This window comes from Canis lupus, chromosome 6, assembly GCF_048164855.1.
Source record: "Canis lupus baileyi chromosome 6, mCanLup2.hap1, whole genome shotgun sequence".
NCBI lineage: Eukaryota > Metazoa > Chordata > Mammalia > Carnivora > Canidae > Canis > Canis lupus.
Window position 1 is genome coordinate 3,886,393 of NC_132843.1, and position 12,787 is coordinate 3,899,179.

Sequence of the window (12,787 nt, forward strand, 5' to 3'; positions counted from 1 at the left end):
GACACAGGAACACTTAGCTGTCGGGGCTGTTTAAATACTGAGCACTGCTGGAAAGTCAGTCTCACACTTACCTCTGCCCACAGCAGCTTAGAGTTCAGCTGAGATAGGACATACATAGCCACTGAGAGAAATGAGGGTAGAATTTTCCAGAAATGAATGTCAGTCCTAAACCACTGCTATCAAATGGAACTTTCTGCAATAATGGAAATGTTCTATATTCACCCTGCCAATAGGGGAGCCACTATCACTAGCTGATGCAATGGAGATGGACTTTTAATTTGAATATTAAATTTAAGTATCCACATATGACTAGTCATTCTATGTGGATCGCACATCAGCCATACTGCCTCCTTCTCCACACAGAACATGAGTGTTCTCTGGAGATGTCCTCTGGTTAGCACCGGGAGGTTTGTGGCTTTTCTCCCAGAGGAGAAAAAGCATGATTGGTCATGATTCCTAAGGCCATGTTGGAGTGACATGCTCATGTGCACCGGGAAGCTAAGGAGGGCAATGTGGAGAGAGGCTGTCATGGGCCAGACTGTGTCCTCCCCACTTCAACTTCATATGTTGAAGTCCTAACCCCCAGCGCCTCTGAATGTGACTATTTGGGGGTGGGATCTCTTTTGAAAGAATTAAGTGAAAACGTGGTCATGTGGGCGGCCCTGAATCCAGTAACCTGGGTGTCCTCACAGGCCAGGAGGAGATTGGGACACACACAGAGGGAAGGGCACGTGGAGACACAGCATGAAGGCAGAAGGAGAAGGTGAACACTGACAAGCCAAAGAGAGAGGCCTCAGGAGAAGCCAACCCTGCTGACACCTTGACCTCCCCTTCTAGCCTCCAGAACTGTCAGCCTCCACCCCAGCCTGTGGCGCTTTGTTATGGCTGCCCCGGACTGCAGATGCAGAGGTCACGTGGAGCTTTCTTCACAGATGCCCACAGGGGTCCCTGGATGTCCTCCTTGTCCCCTTCACCCAACCCCTTTTCCTGCAAAGCATCTTGGGAACCAGCTGTTGGAGAGAAACCGAGACAGACCCCTGCCTCTCTGTCTAAAGGTGTTCATCAGGTTAGGAAACTCCTCCCGGCAGGACAGACTCAGTTTTGGCAATAGTTCAGCTTCTCCTGAGCAATTACAAGTTTTAAAAGACTCATGGCCACGGGAACGGGCAGGTCGGGTATCTGTAGCCCTAAGCACTGAGTGGAATAACTGGCACACAGGGAGGAAGGGCATCATGGGTAAGAATTAGGCTTTCTTCTGGAACCATCTGGCCAGTGTGTCCCTGCCTGGAGCAAAAGAACGTAAGGCAGAGTCATTACAAAGGTTGTTGCAGTTTGCTTGTCTTTAAGCACACGAGACATTTTCTACCATTTCTAAACATTTTCATTTTAAATGACAGAAATAAGCTTGTCGAGGGAAACGCCCGTTTCAGACTAGCTCGCGGGGCCGCTGCCCGTCTCTGAGGCTCTCTCTGAGATGATGTTCAAGGTAAAAGAAAATGGAGGGGGTGCTCATAAAATACCGGGATGAGAAGCCCAGTGAAAACATCTGACAGGCTTCGGTCAGATGCCAGGGCATCAAGACACAGGCCCACCTCCTGCTCTGCTGCTTAAACCTGCTGCTGTGAAAGCTCTGGTGACGCTGCCCCGGAGGCCCCTGGCCTGCTGACGGCCTGGCCCCCTCCTGCTGGCCCCTGGCTGCCTCCATCCTGGGTTCCTCCCGCTCTGGGAATGAGCTGGGGCTCTCCGACGTGGGAGGAAGTGACCCTGACTCGGCGGGCCTGGTGCTCAGCGTCCTCCTCGTGTGAGGACAGTCAAGGAGACAGCTCACAGTATGTGGCCCTTCCTTACCCGACGGCTCTTCCCATTACCCCTACCCCTCTCGGCCCAAGCCCCCCTCCACTTCCGGCCAGGCGCCCCCACATCCCCCCCTCTCCATTTACAGCCTTTAATCCCCACCCCATCTCGGGGCCCTCTGTCAGTAAAGATATTGTGCTGCCCAAATCTGCTCCTGTCCAGATTCAATACTGATCAATAACCATTGACCAATATCAGTTACTGATCAAGAACCCACCCTGCTGCCTTCTAAGTCTGGGGTGTGGGGTTCCAGCTCAGAACTCCTCAGACGACACACTGACCTGGGCAAATTCCACCATGAAGAATGTAAGGCAGTAACCCCTGACTTGCAAACTGAATATAAACCAGATTTCGTCCACTGTCAGAGTGTAAAAGGTCTCTCCCAGCACCCAAATGGTGGTGGCAGGGCCACTCATTTTGGGAGGGGCGACTCCATTTCTGATCTTTATTTTTTTTAATTTTTATTTATTTATGATAGTCACAGAGAGAGAGAGAGAGAGGCGCAGAGACACAGGCAGAGGGAGAAGCAGGCTCCATGCACCGGGAGCCCGATGTGGGATTCGATCCCGGGTCTCCAGGATCGTGCCCTGGGGCAAAGGCAGGCGCCAAACCGCTGCGCCACCCAGGGATCCCCGTTTCTGATCTTTAAATACCTAATGTGCACACTTAATTAACTTTCAGTTGTCATTAGAACAGCATTTTTCTGGAACACTTTTTATGTGTTTTTCTATTTTTATGGTTTTGCAAGATGCTCCTCAAAAAAGGAGCCCGTTATCACAGGCTAATCTAGACAGGTTCTAGACAGTCGGACAACAGAGAAACCTGCCTCAGTTTCACAGCATTTCCCGGACTTCCTCACTGCAGAGCCCTTCCCCCTGCTACTGGGTAAACTCCGGGGAAGCACTGCTCCTCAGAACTCACTCGGGCACTTGATTTTCGTCCCACTTTAACTTCCTCACTCAGTATAGGATTCAGGCGGCAACCAACAGGGGCCGTGGTAGGAAGAAGGTAGAGAAAGAGATTCCCCAGCGGAATCAGGCTGGCACCTGATCCCCATGGAAATGCCTGGCACACTGTGGACCATCCCCACTGCGATGGGGCTGACTGTCACCTCTCCAGAAGCCCGCAGTCCACGGGTCCCGTGCTGTTTGGGCATTCCTGGGAAAATGCCCTTGGGTGTTGTGGTGTTGTGGCATCTACTAGTTTCAAGCTAGTAAAAACTCACAGTTTTTAAGAGAATATTCTCTTAAAAGGATGGTTATTCAAGAGAAAATGGACGGATGGATGGATGGATAGATAAAGAAAATTTGGCAAAATTTTACCAACTGGCCAATTTGGGTGAAGAGTATCTGGGAGTTAATTGTATAGGTCTTTCACTCTATGTAAGTTTGAAATCATCTCGAAATAAAAAGTAAAGAGAGATCTGAATTTGTCTAAAGTCTGAATTAGCCTCCTAGTGGTGAATAAAGGGAGAGTCTGTTCAAAGTCTCTTGGAAAATGCAACAAGTGAATACAGTCTGGCTCATCTCAGTGCCATTCCCAGGGGCCCTGTGCCCAGTGGGAAGAGTGTTGTGCTCCCAGCTTGGAAGCTGTGTGACCTGAGGCGAGAAGCCTAAACTCTCTGAACCTCAGCATGCTCAGCGGTGAGAGGAAGCAACAACACCTTCCCTCATCTCTCATAATTTGGGGGAGATTAAATGAGATCTCGAAAAGTTAAGTAATATGTAAATTGCAAAGAACAATATAACTCTAAGGTGGTAGAGAAACAAAGAATGAAATTGCTTACCAAAAATAGGTCTCGGATAAAGAATTTAGCTCGGGTAACTTTGGGATCTTCTCCTGCATCTGGTGTTGCTATAAAAAGTCCAAGTGGAATTTAGTTTAAATAATGTGCAACAAACATACAACTCTATGGAAAATATAAGAGGAATGACAAAGTTGGGATGCCGTACACCCACAGCACTTTATTTCTCTCATTTAGCTCTAATAAAAGTTTTGCTTTTGTTTCTGGTGGTGGAGGATGACTCCCACTCAAATAAAATGAAAGCATGCCCCGGAACTGACCAAGCTCACAGTTGCCATCCCCTTCAGAGCTCTGGTGAGGGAGAAGTTCCAAGAGGCTGTTTTGACACTGGTTGTGCTCATCTGGTCTGCCTTCTCTCTACTTAGCCTTGTTCTAGGAGGACCTCCCCTTCATGTTCCTACCACTGACTTGGACATTTGGAGTCCTTACATGAAATCAACTGCAGTGACCTGATTGTCCCATGCAGATTCTAAGTTCATGAGGTCCTTCAATATTTTCTGTGATCCCTGAAATCTACTTTCTTAAAATCTAGGCTTCACTGCATGCTCTTATTACTCTCTTCCTCCTCTGTTGCAACTACTCTGATTATATCATTACTCATGGCTTAGCAGGTGATGGGGATTGCTACAGGTGATGAATGAGGCTTGACCTGGAGACCTGCCATGCTTGGCCCAGGCAGGTGCCTGGGTGGGCTCAGTGCATGGGGAAGGAGGAGCCATGGGGGAGAGAAGCACAGGATCCACAGAGGGTGTGTGTGGGAAGAGCACAGGATCGATGGAGGGTTATGGTGGGGGAACCTAACTTGTAGTATTTCCTGGTCAGGCAGGTATGGACTCAGCTTTTGGTGGGATTAAGTCCCTGTTGGTAGGAATCATACCTAGGGTTGTGGTTGTATTTCAGAAAGATTTTGGCAGAAATTCAGAGAATGTTTTGGAACATTGAGGGAGGAGAGTAAGGGAGTCCAGGCAGGGCGCTATCTTGGCCAGATCCAGAGCTGAGAAGAGGGGAACAAGTGCCAGGACCCAGATGGAGAAAGAAAGAAGGACGAACATGTCACAGTGGACACTTGAGTGTTGACTGTCCAGGGTATGGGGCACGGGGGCCTAGCTGGCAGGAAAACAAAGAAGGTCCAGCTCGCTGGAGGCCACAGTCCAGGGAAGAGAGGGCAAGGCAAGTTGAGCATTGCTGACTCCTCTTAGGCTGGGGGCAGGCCACCAGGCTGGCTGAGGTTAGCACGAGGATCACTATGAATTTTCTTCACTTCTTATCTGAGTTTTCCTGAGTTTCTAAGGAAATTCCCTTTCTTTCTACTTTATCTAATTGGAGGTTCAAAATTTAAGAAGTAGTATCATTTTGTTACAAATAAATCCCTCCTATAAGGTGGCCCAGCATGTGCTGAGAACTGAAGAGCAACAGTTGGAAATGAGGTCTGCCTGGGGCGGGGCCTTCCAGGATTTAGCACAGAGAGCACCCCTCCTCCATGCTCCCTGAACCTTGGAGATGCTTGGCCACCCTGATGGTAGCCCAAGTCATCGCTAGGGACAAGAGGTAGGCATGGTGGCTGAAAGTGTGGGCCCAAGGGGTTCAGAGGCTGCCTTGTCCTGGCAAGCACTACCTGAGTGATCTCAAACAAGTGACTACCTCTCTCGGCTCACTTTCCACAGGAAAACACGCAAATAACAGAAAGGTAGTTATTGTTAGGGTTATGGTGAGGTTCAAGGTCGATGTAAAGGGCTGACACAGTGCCCAGTTCACAATAGACCCAACCAAAGCACCAAGAGACACAACTTAATTCAGCAAGTGACCTACTCACACCCAAAAGTGCCCTGTCACCTACTGCACAGTTTGTATGGAAAGTCAAACCTTGCCATTTCTACAAATGGAATCCTAAGTAGGACATTTTAATACTCCCATATTCGAAGGTGGGGCAGTAGACCAGAGGGTTGATTCAAATTAATTGAATTCCCTAAAATCATCAGAACTGTTTGAACTACAGTAACAGGCCTATTATAATACAAAATCAATTCTTTTCCTTTATCAGGAAAAACTAGTTCTGAAATCTTACCATCTTCAGGAACAGTATAATTTGCATACTCTGGGAAATAATCTTCAATTTTTGATTTCCCTGCCAAGACTTTTTCTGCCAGCATATCCTGTTTGTTCAAGAACAAGATGATAGAAATGGTCCGTAACCACCTGAAAGGAGAAATAAACATACAATCTTCACATTTGCCGCTACGTGAAAGTACCTGTAACATAGGAGTTACCTGGTGAAAACCACAACATTGACATCTTCCTAAAGTGCATAAGATTTAGAATTATTTGATATACCAATCTCCTGGATACCCACTCCAGTTGCAAGCAAGACATAAGTAAACTTTTTTTAATTTTAATTTTTTAATTTTTTAATTTTTTAAAAGATTTTTCTGTTTATTTATTCATGAGAGACACAGAGAGGGAGAGAGAGAGAGAGAGAGAGAGGGAGAGAGAGAGAGGCAGAGGCACAGGCAGAGGAAGAAGCAGGCTCCACGCAGGGAACCCGATGTGATACTCAATCCCGGGTTTCCAGGACCACAACCTGGGCCGAAGGCGGTGCTAAACTGCTGAGCCACCCAGGTGTCCCTATTGTTCAGTATTTTCTAATTTATCTTTGCTGGGAATGCAATTTTACTGGTACCAAAACTAAGATTTATTTATGTAATAAATCACCTGGATTTTTGCAGTGCAGTTTAATAACGAAGGCTGGGAAAACTAGAAGTTAGAGTGTTAATAATAACAACAACAAAACACATGAGTCATCAGCTAATCATACAGAATGTCATCTGTAGCTGGTTTGGTTTTTCCTGTGCTGAATCTGAACAGGGTGAGGTTCTCTGGAGTTGGAGCGGGATGTAAATGAGACATGGATCAAGACCACTGCATTGGACACTAAGGTGCTCAAGTACAGGGAAAGTGAAGGATGGGAAGCTTCTCTCTCCGTTTTACTAAACAGACACTAAGAATTGGCTTAAGATGAACTCAGGAGGTTGGGATCCCTGGGTGGCTCAGCGGTTTGGCGCCTGCCTTTGGCCCAGGGCATGATCCTGGAGTCCCGGGATCAAGTCCCGTGACGGGCTCCCGGCATGGAGCCTGCTTCTCCCTCTGCCTGTCTCTGCCTCTCTCTCTCTCATAAATTAAAAAAAAAAAAAAAAAAAAAAAAAGATGAACTCAGGAGGTACATTGGCAAAGCCTTTGTAAATTCTACTATTTCAAATGAATCAAGCTGATGATTAGTGCACAGGAATCTTATTATCAAGTAGAAATATAATCCATTCTTCCTTCAAATGGACATAGCTTTAAAAAATATAGAATCTGGGATGCCTGGGTGGCTCAGTGGTTGAGTGTCTGCCTTCGGCTCAGGGCGTGATCCTGGGGTCCTGAGATTGAGTCTCACATTGAGCTCCCTACAGGGAGCCTGCTTCTCTCTCTGCCTCCCTCTCTGTGTTGTGCTCGAATAAATAAATAAAATATTTAAAAATATATAGAATCCTGGTAAAAATGAATTTTTAATCATAGAAAATTTAAATGTAGGAAAAAATCAAATGTAATCACACCCAGAGGCAACTATTAGAACTGTTATGTTTTTACATCCAGGTTTTTTCCTATCCTCAGACATATTTATAAAACCAGGTCATGGTGTTTTTAAATCTGCTTTTTCATTTAACAATATTGTGGTCATTTTCTCATGTAACTGTGCTTGTGTTTACATACATATATAATTTTATATATATAGATTTATGTGTATATTTAAATATATAAAAAATTTTAATGACTCTAAAGTATTCCTCCTATAACCAATATTTTCTCTTTCTTTCTCATTAATTGTCTTAGTACTATGTGCCACTGAGAACAGTTGTTACTTACTCGATAGCGAAATACTTTTCTGATAATCCAAATGTTTTGCAAGGTCAGCTTATGTTTCCTGTCCTCCTTGGTGATATTTCTTATTAAACAGTTCAGAAAACACTTTGATTTTTAACTACATATGTGTGTACTGTATGTGTGCTTCTCCTGGATCTTTCTTTCTAAAATAATCACCCCTTTTGCAATAGTAGCTATTTCAAACATGATTATGCTGTGTTTTCTGACCTGTAAGGGATCTTCTAGAGATCTTCTAGTTATTTGTGGATGGTACTTTGTAAATTTTAAAAACCAAACAAGGGGCACTTGGGTGGCTCAGTCAGTTAAGCATCTGCCTTCGGCTCAGGTCATGATCCTGGGGTCCTGGGATCAAGTCATGTGTTGGGCTCCCTGCTCAGTGAGGGGGTCTCCCTCTCTCTCTGCCCCCTCCCCCCCTGCTCATTCTCTCTCTCAAATAAAGAAAAAAAATCCTAAAAAAGATAAAAGTAAAAAATAAAATTGAATCCTAGATATAATCTTGAGCTCTTAAAACAGATATTTAAATTTTCTTGACAAAGCACTATCAAAGCTTCATCAAAGAATACTCCCCATATTAAGTGTGTCTATACAGGAGATGACCAAAAGAGATCCTGCTAATGGTTCTGGATTTATCAGTACAGAAAGAATGAATTTATCTGGAGAATAAAAATGAAAGTGAGTTGAGTGGTATTTTTAATGAAAAAAAATTTGCAATCCAGAGGTGCAAGTGAATTAGTTTTGTAACCTGTTGTTCCAGATGCTTTCGAAAAGGTCCAGGGACTCTCTGAGCCTGTTGGTGTTGTTATCTTCCCGAATCACCATGTTGTAGCTGCTGCAGGCTGCGACATAAATGATAGCTGTGACGTCTGTGTGGGAGAAGAGAGACAAAGGGAAGCGCCTCCGTTAGACAGGCAGCCACTGTGCGGGTATGATAACGTCCACACGCAACTGCTACTCATTTTCCTCCCGTGATTATGAGAATGACTGAAGGAAGCACTGTGCGTATAACTGGTCCTTTCACTCATGTACCCATACAAGCCAATGATAAATGTAAATTTGGGATGGTTCAGTCCATGATGAGATTCAGATTCACATTTAAGGCATAGAATAGACGATCTCATCTAAAGCTACTTCAGCACAGTAGCGGGAATGAGCGTGAGAATTCATCTCTGTTCTCGAGAAAGCATAGGAATCACCGTTAAAGCACTGGATCCATTTTCTTCTTTCATCCCTCTGGCCTCCGACATCAAACATGCTGTGGAGGAGCAAGAGGACACAGTCATTTGAGGCGAGACCCCCTGTGCTTCCCTCCTCTGCTCTGGCTCCCGGCCTGCAGCACTGCTCCCTGCACAGCCTGGGCAGACAGCTCCACCCGCTCTGAGGTTCTGCACCACTGCCTGGCCCAGGAATTCACACCCAGTTGTTCCTTGGGGTCACAGTCCTCACCCTGCAGTCACCAGGTTGGCCTGGGGCCCACATCTTGGGCAGCCTGCGTGGACCATGCACCTGCTTGAGCGGCTGCTCTGTACCTACCCAAATGCCGCTGGATATTTCTCACCTTCTCAGGTGGCTTTGGCTCCCACCTTCCTCCCTGCCCTAAACTCACTGCATGCCCTTTAGGGCTACAGAATCTGTATGGGCTTATTCACAAGGGCAGTGAGGTACATTTGGGATGACAGAAACCCCAGGACCCACAGGTGGACAGCTGGATCCCCAATCCCATTAGGGTCCCAGCAGCCAGCCAGGGGGGCATCCTGCCCTGTCTCTGCAGGCCTGCTCTCAACAACTTACTGAAAGTTTACTTTGTCCACTTGGAATCGGGTCTCAAAAATCCCTGATGTCAGTACTCTGCATCTGAGAAGGTCCTGAGAATAAGACAAACCAAGTGGCATCATTGTTGTCCTTCAGAAGGAGAGCCCTGAATGCAACCACAATAACCCAGTTTTTCAAATAACCGTTTTTTTCTAAATTGTAAGAGAGACGATAATAGTTAAAAAGTCAGACAAATACTCGGCCCTCCACCTCCTCCCCCCAAGCAGAAAGTCACAATTAACGTACTGGTTTGGTCTTAGAGACTTAATACCTGTGCTTATATTTTCTTTAGGATTTTTCTTTTCTTCTTTTTTTTTTTTTTTAAATCACATCTGCACATGTCCGAGTGCTTCCTATCACAGGTGTACCTGACACGAGACCCTGGAGAGCCGCCTGCTCTGGGTGCAGACCGTTTGGGTGAGAAGTTAAAGGGTCAATTGCTGTTGGGTAATTTCAAGTTCTTGGGGCCAGTCTCATAGAGAGATGGATTGCAGGGGAGAGAGGACCTTAGGCTTCCAGGGGACGCAAAGAAGAGAGAGCTGCCAGGAGGGGCCCATAGCCAAGGCCCTCCAGGGACACACACACTGGGGGAGTCTTGGAAAGGCAGTTGAGAACGGAGCCCCTAGCTTCCAAGGAGTTCACTAGCTCTAGAGGTGTCTGGGGGGCTTCTAAGCCGAGCAGTTCAGGGTGATCCGAGTCTCTGCAGATGCCTGATGGCCAAGGTTCCAGGGGCATAGGAGGTCCCTCTCTGCTACTTACAAATGCGCAGTGGGGGCGCTTATATCCAGCTCAGCCCACAGGTCACACTTGGAGAGTGTGTCCGTGATGTGGGACCCACACCAGTGCCCAAAGCAGAATGCGCAGAATGCACGAAGCTGGAGAAGCAAAGGTGGGGTTTTCTGTGGACGCCTCCAAGAGGAATGGGAATTGCATATTCCTATTCCACAGATAAGATTATTTTGGTGTTGGCAGTTCAGAAATCTAGCACATTTTAGCGAGCCACGTCAGGGAGCAAATCACAGGGTATGGTAAACATGCCACATGCCCCTGCAGGGACAGTGGAAACAATTTGCAAGAAGTAGCTATTTATGGATCCCCCCCCCATTAAAAATATCATTGAATAAAACCGGCAATTCCTCGAATCTCGCCAAATTCCAGCAGGTGGCTGGGGCTCTCTCTAGCTTCACATACCTGGTCTGTGGGTGTGTAGTCCACCAAACTGACACTGTCGATTCTCTCCAGGAAGCTGAAAAGAGAGCCAGCAAATGCTCAGGGGTGCTCTCTGACGGCTCTCTCCTGGGCTGTGGGCACGGGGGGTGGGACAGTCGCCCGAGCAGGGCAGGGAAGCTGGGGCAAGTTCTGCCTTAGGCTAAAGCTGCATTTTCTATCCCCCCCCCCCCACGCACCCCCCGCAGCACCCCCGCCCCCCAGCCTCGGCCTTCCGTCCCCCTCCTTCGGGGTGGAGCCAGGAGCAGGCCACGTTGCAATGTAAACACGGCGTGGGAGGCCAGAGGTGGTCCTCCGGGCCAGGCCCCTCAGGACACCTGCGCGCTGCCAGTGTGCGTGCGCGGGCCGGCGGGCCTCACCTGGCTGTGCACCTGCCGCCACGTGGTATCAGCAGGTGGTATCAGCGGGAGCACGTGGTATCAGCCGCCTGCGCGCGCGGAAGGCCACGTGGCCCCGGGCCCGGTTCCTCGCCCCCCGCCCCCCAGCACGTGGCACAGGCCCGGGCCCCGGATCTTGTTGGAGGAACGAATGTCCGCCCCCTCCTCCCGCAGCCGGCAGAGGTCTGAGAGGCCCGGCCCCTAGTGACACTGGGAGGTTTTCAAGACACAGGGGACACGGGGCCTGGTTACCCGGTGAGCGAGGACTCCTTCTGGCAAGAGGGGGGGCAGCGAGGCTTCAGAGGGAAGGGCACAGAGGAGGGGGACGGGTTGGAGTGGGCCCCGGCCTCCTGGCTGGGGGAGACAATGTGCCCCAGCCTGAAGGGACACGGCGACTTTCTTGCCTGTCCAGCTCTGCTGTGGTGGGGGTTCCTTTACCGAAGTAAAGCAATGATGGGCCTTCCTCTAGTGCTCTCGTGCTTGTGGGCATTTTGCACAGTGCAGGACGGCTGTCACCACCCCATCCCTACAAACTCCCTCCACCAGCCTGCATGGCAGGCCCATGAGATGCTTCTTAGCATGGACAAGACAGAGGCCGAAGGTACATGAAGAGCACTTAATGCCCTTGGCCATTGTTATCTCCTTCCTACTGGAGAGGTAAAAGTAGTCCTCAGTGGTCCAGGATGGTGGCCTGGTGCTGGGGTGACATATTGGCAGCCCCTCATCCGTGCACCCTCGTGGACAAGGGCCAGCAGCTCCACAAACAAGACCTGCCTTAGAGGCGCCCTTGCCACAGGTAGGCCACAGGTGGAATGTAGGAAGGGGCAAGAATGGGTCTGCTGGTGGAAGGGATTTCCTTTCAGAGACAGGAAGTGGCAGGAGGGTAGCATCAGGGATGAACTCGTTTCGGCTAGAAGATAGGGCCAGTCCTACCCCTGGATGGCAACTGTGGTAGCAGTGGGTGAGAGAGCCACCTGCTCCTGGAGAAGGACAACAGAACGATGGCCAGGTGGCAAGGCTTCAGAGAAGCCAAAGGGACTGTGATCTGCCCGGGGCCTCTCTGGAGTGGGCACTGCGGGCCCTGGGAGGTGCTGCTATGTGCCTAACCGGAAGGTGGGAGAACTGGCTGGGTCACAGCTAGTTCCCAAGGGGGAGAGGCTTGGACAGAGTACAGCCCTGCAAGTGCCACAGGAGGGGCAGCCAGGGAAACATGGGAGGTGCCAGGAGGGGCCTGGCTGGCTTGAGGCCTGGTTTGAGAGCCACAGTGTTGTGTGGCTCAGTCCTTGCTGCTCAAATTTGGTGGAGTGGAGAGTCCTGAAGTACACACTGAATTCCCAATCATCTAGCAGGCAAGGGGCAGAAAGACTCTGTGATGGAGAGTCTTCAGCTCCTGGAAAGGGGGCATTGGTCTCTCACCCAGACAACTGGGTGGGTCTGAGGGTGGGGTGGGGGCAGATGGGCTGCTGCCCTCACACTGTGTAAGCTATAATAATTTGATTCAGAGATGGTCTGTCCTCTTGGCAGGAGACATATAATACTAAACATGTGTTACAGAAACCAATCATCTCTGATTAAAGGGGCTAGGAAATGAACCTAAATATGGAGCCTATGGCTATAGTTAGAGTTTAGGAAGCAACTAATTTCAAGCAGGATGCAAATAAAGTAGAGGTAGGTGGGTGAATTTATTCAGATGGTAATGACTAGTATAAGTAGAAACGATGAAATGTTAAAAAATACATCAAAAGTTCTTGATAAGTGTGATTAAAGACTGCCTTCCAAAGGAAGCAGTGGGAGT

At 48.4% G+C, this 12,787-nt stretch overlaps 1 protein-coding gene across 12 annotated transcripts in view; it reads right to left on the bottom strand.

Moving 5' to 3' along the window:
• GNAL (G protein subunit alpha L) overlaps window positions 1-12,787 on the bottom strand; it is a 146,151-nt gene that overhangs the window by 4,186 nt on the left and 129,178 nt on the right. For all 12 annotated transcript variants that reach the window (XM_072828681.1, XM_072828691.1, XM_072828683.1 and 9 more), the window contains 6 exons: window positions 10,580-10,634; window positions 9,368-9,441; window positions 8,773-8,831; window positions 8,322-8,442; window positions 5,724-5,854; window positions 3,641-3,708 (listed from right to left, as the gene is read on the bottom strand). In XM_072828681.1, the coding sequence (XP_072684782.1) occupies window positions 3,641-3,708; window positions 5,724-5,854; window positions 8,322-8,442; window positions 8,773-8,831; window positions 9,368-9,441; window positions 10,580-10,634 (508 nt within the window). The remainder of the gene's footprint in view (window positions 1-3,640; window positions 3,709-5,723; window positions 5,855-8,321; window positions 8,443-8,772; window positions 8,832-9,367; window positions 9,442-10,579; window positions 10,635-12,787) is intronic.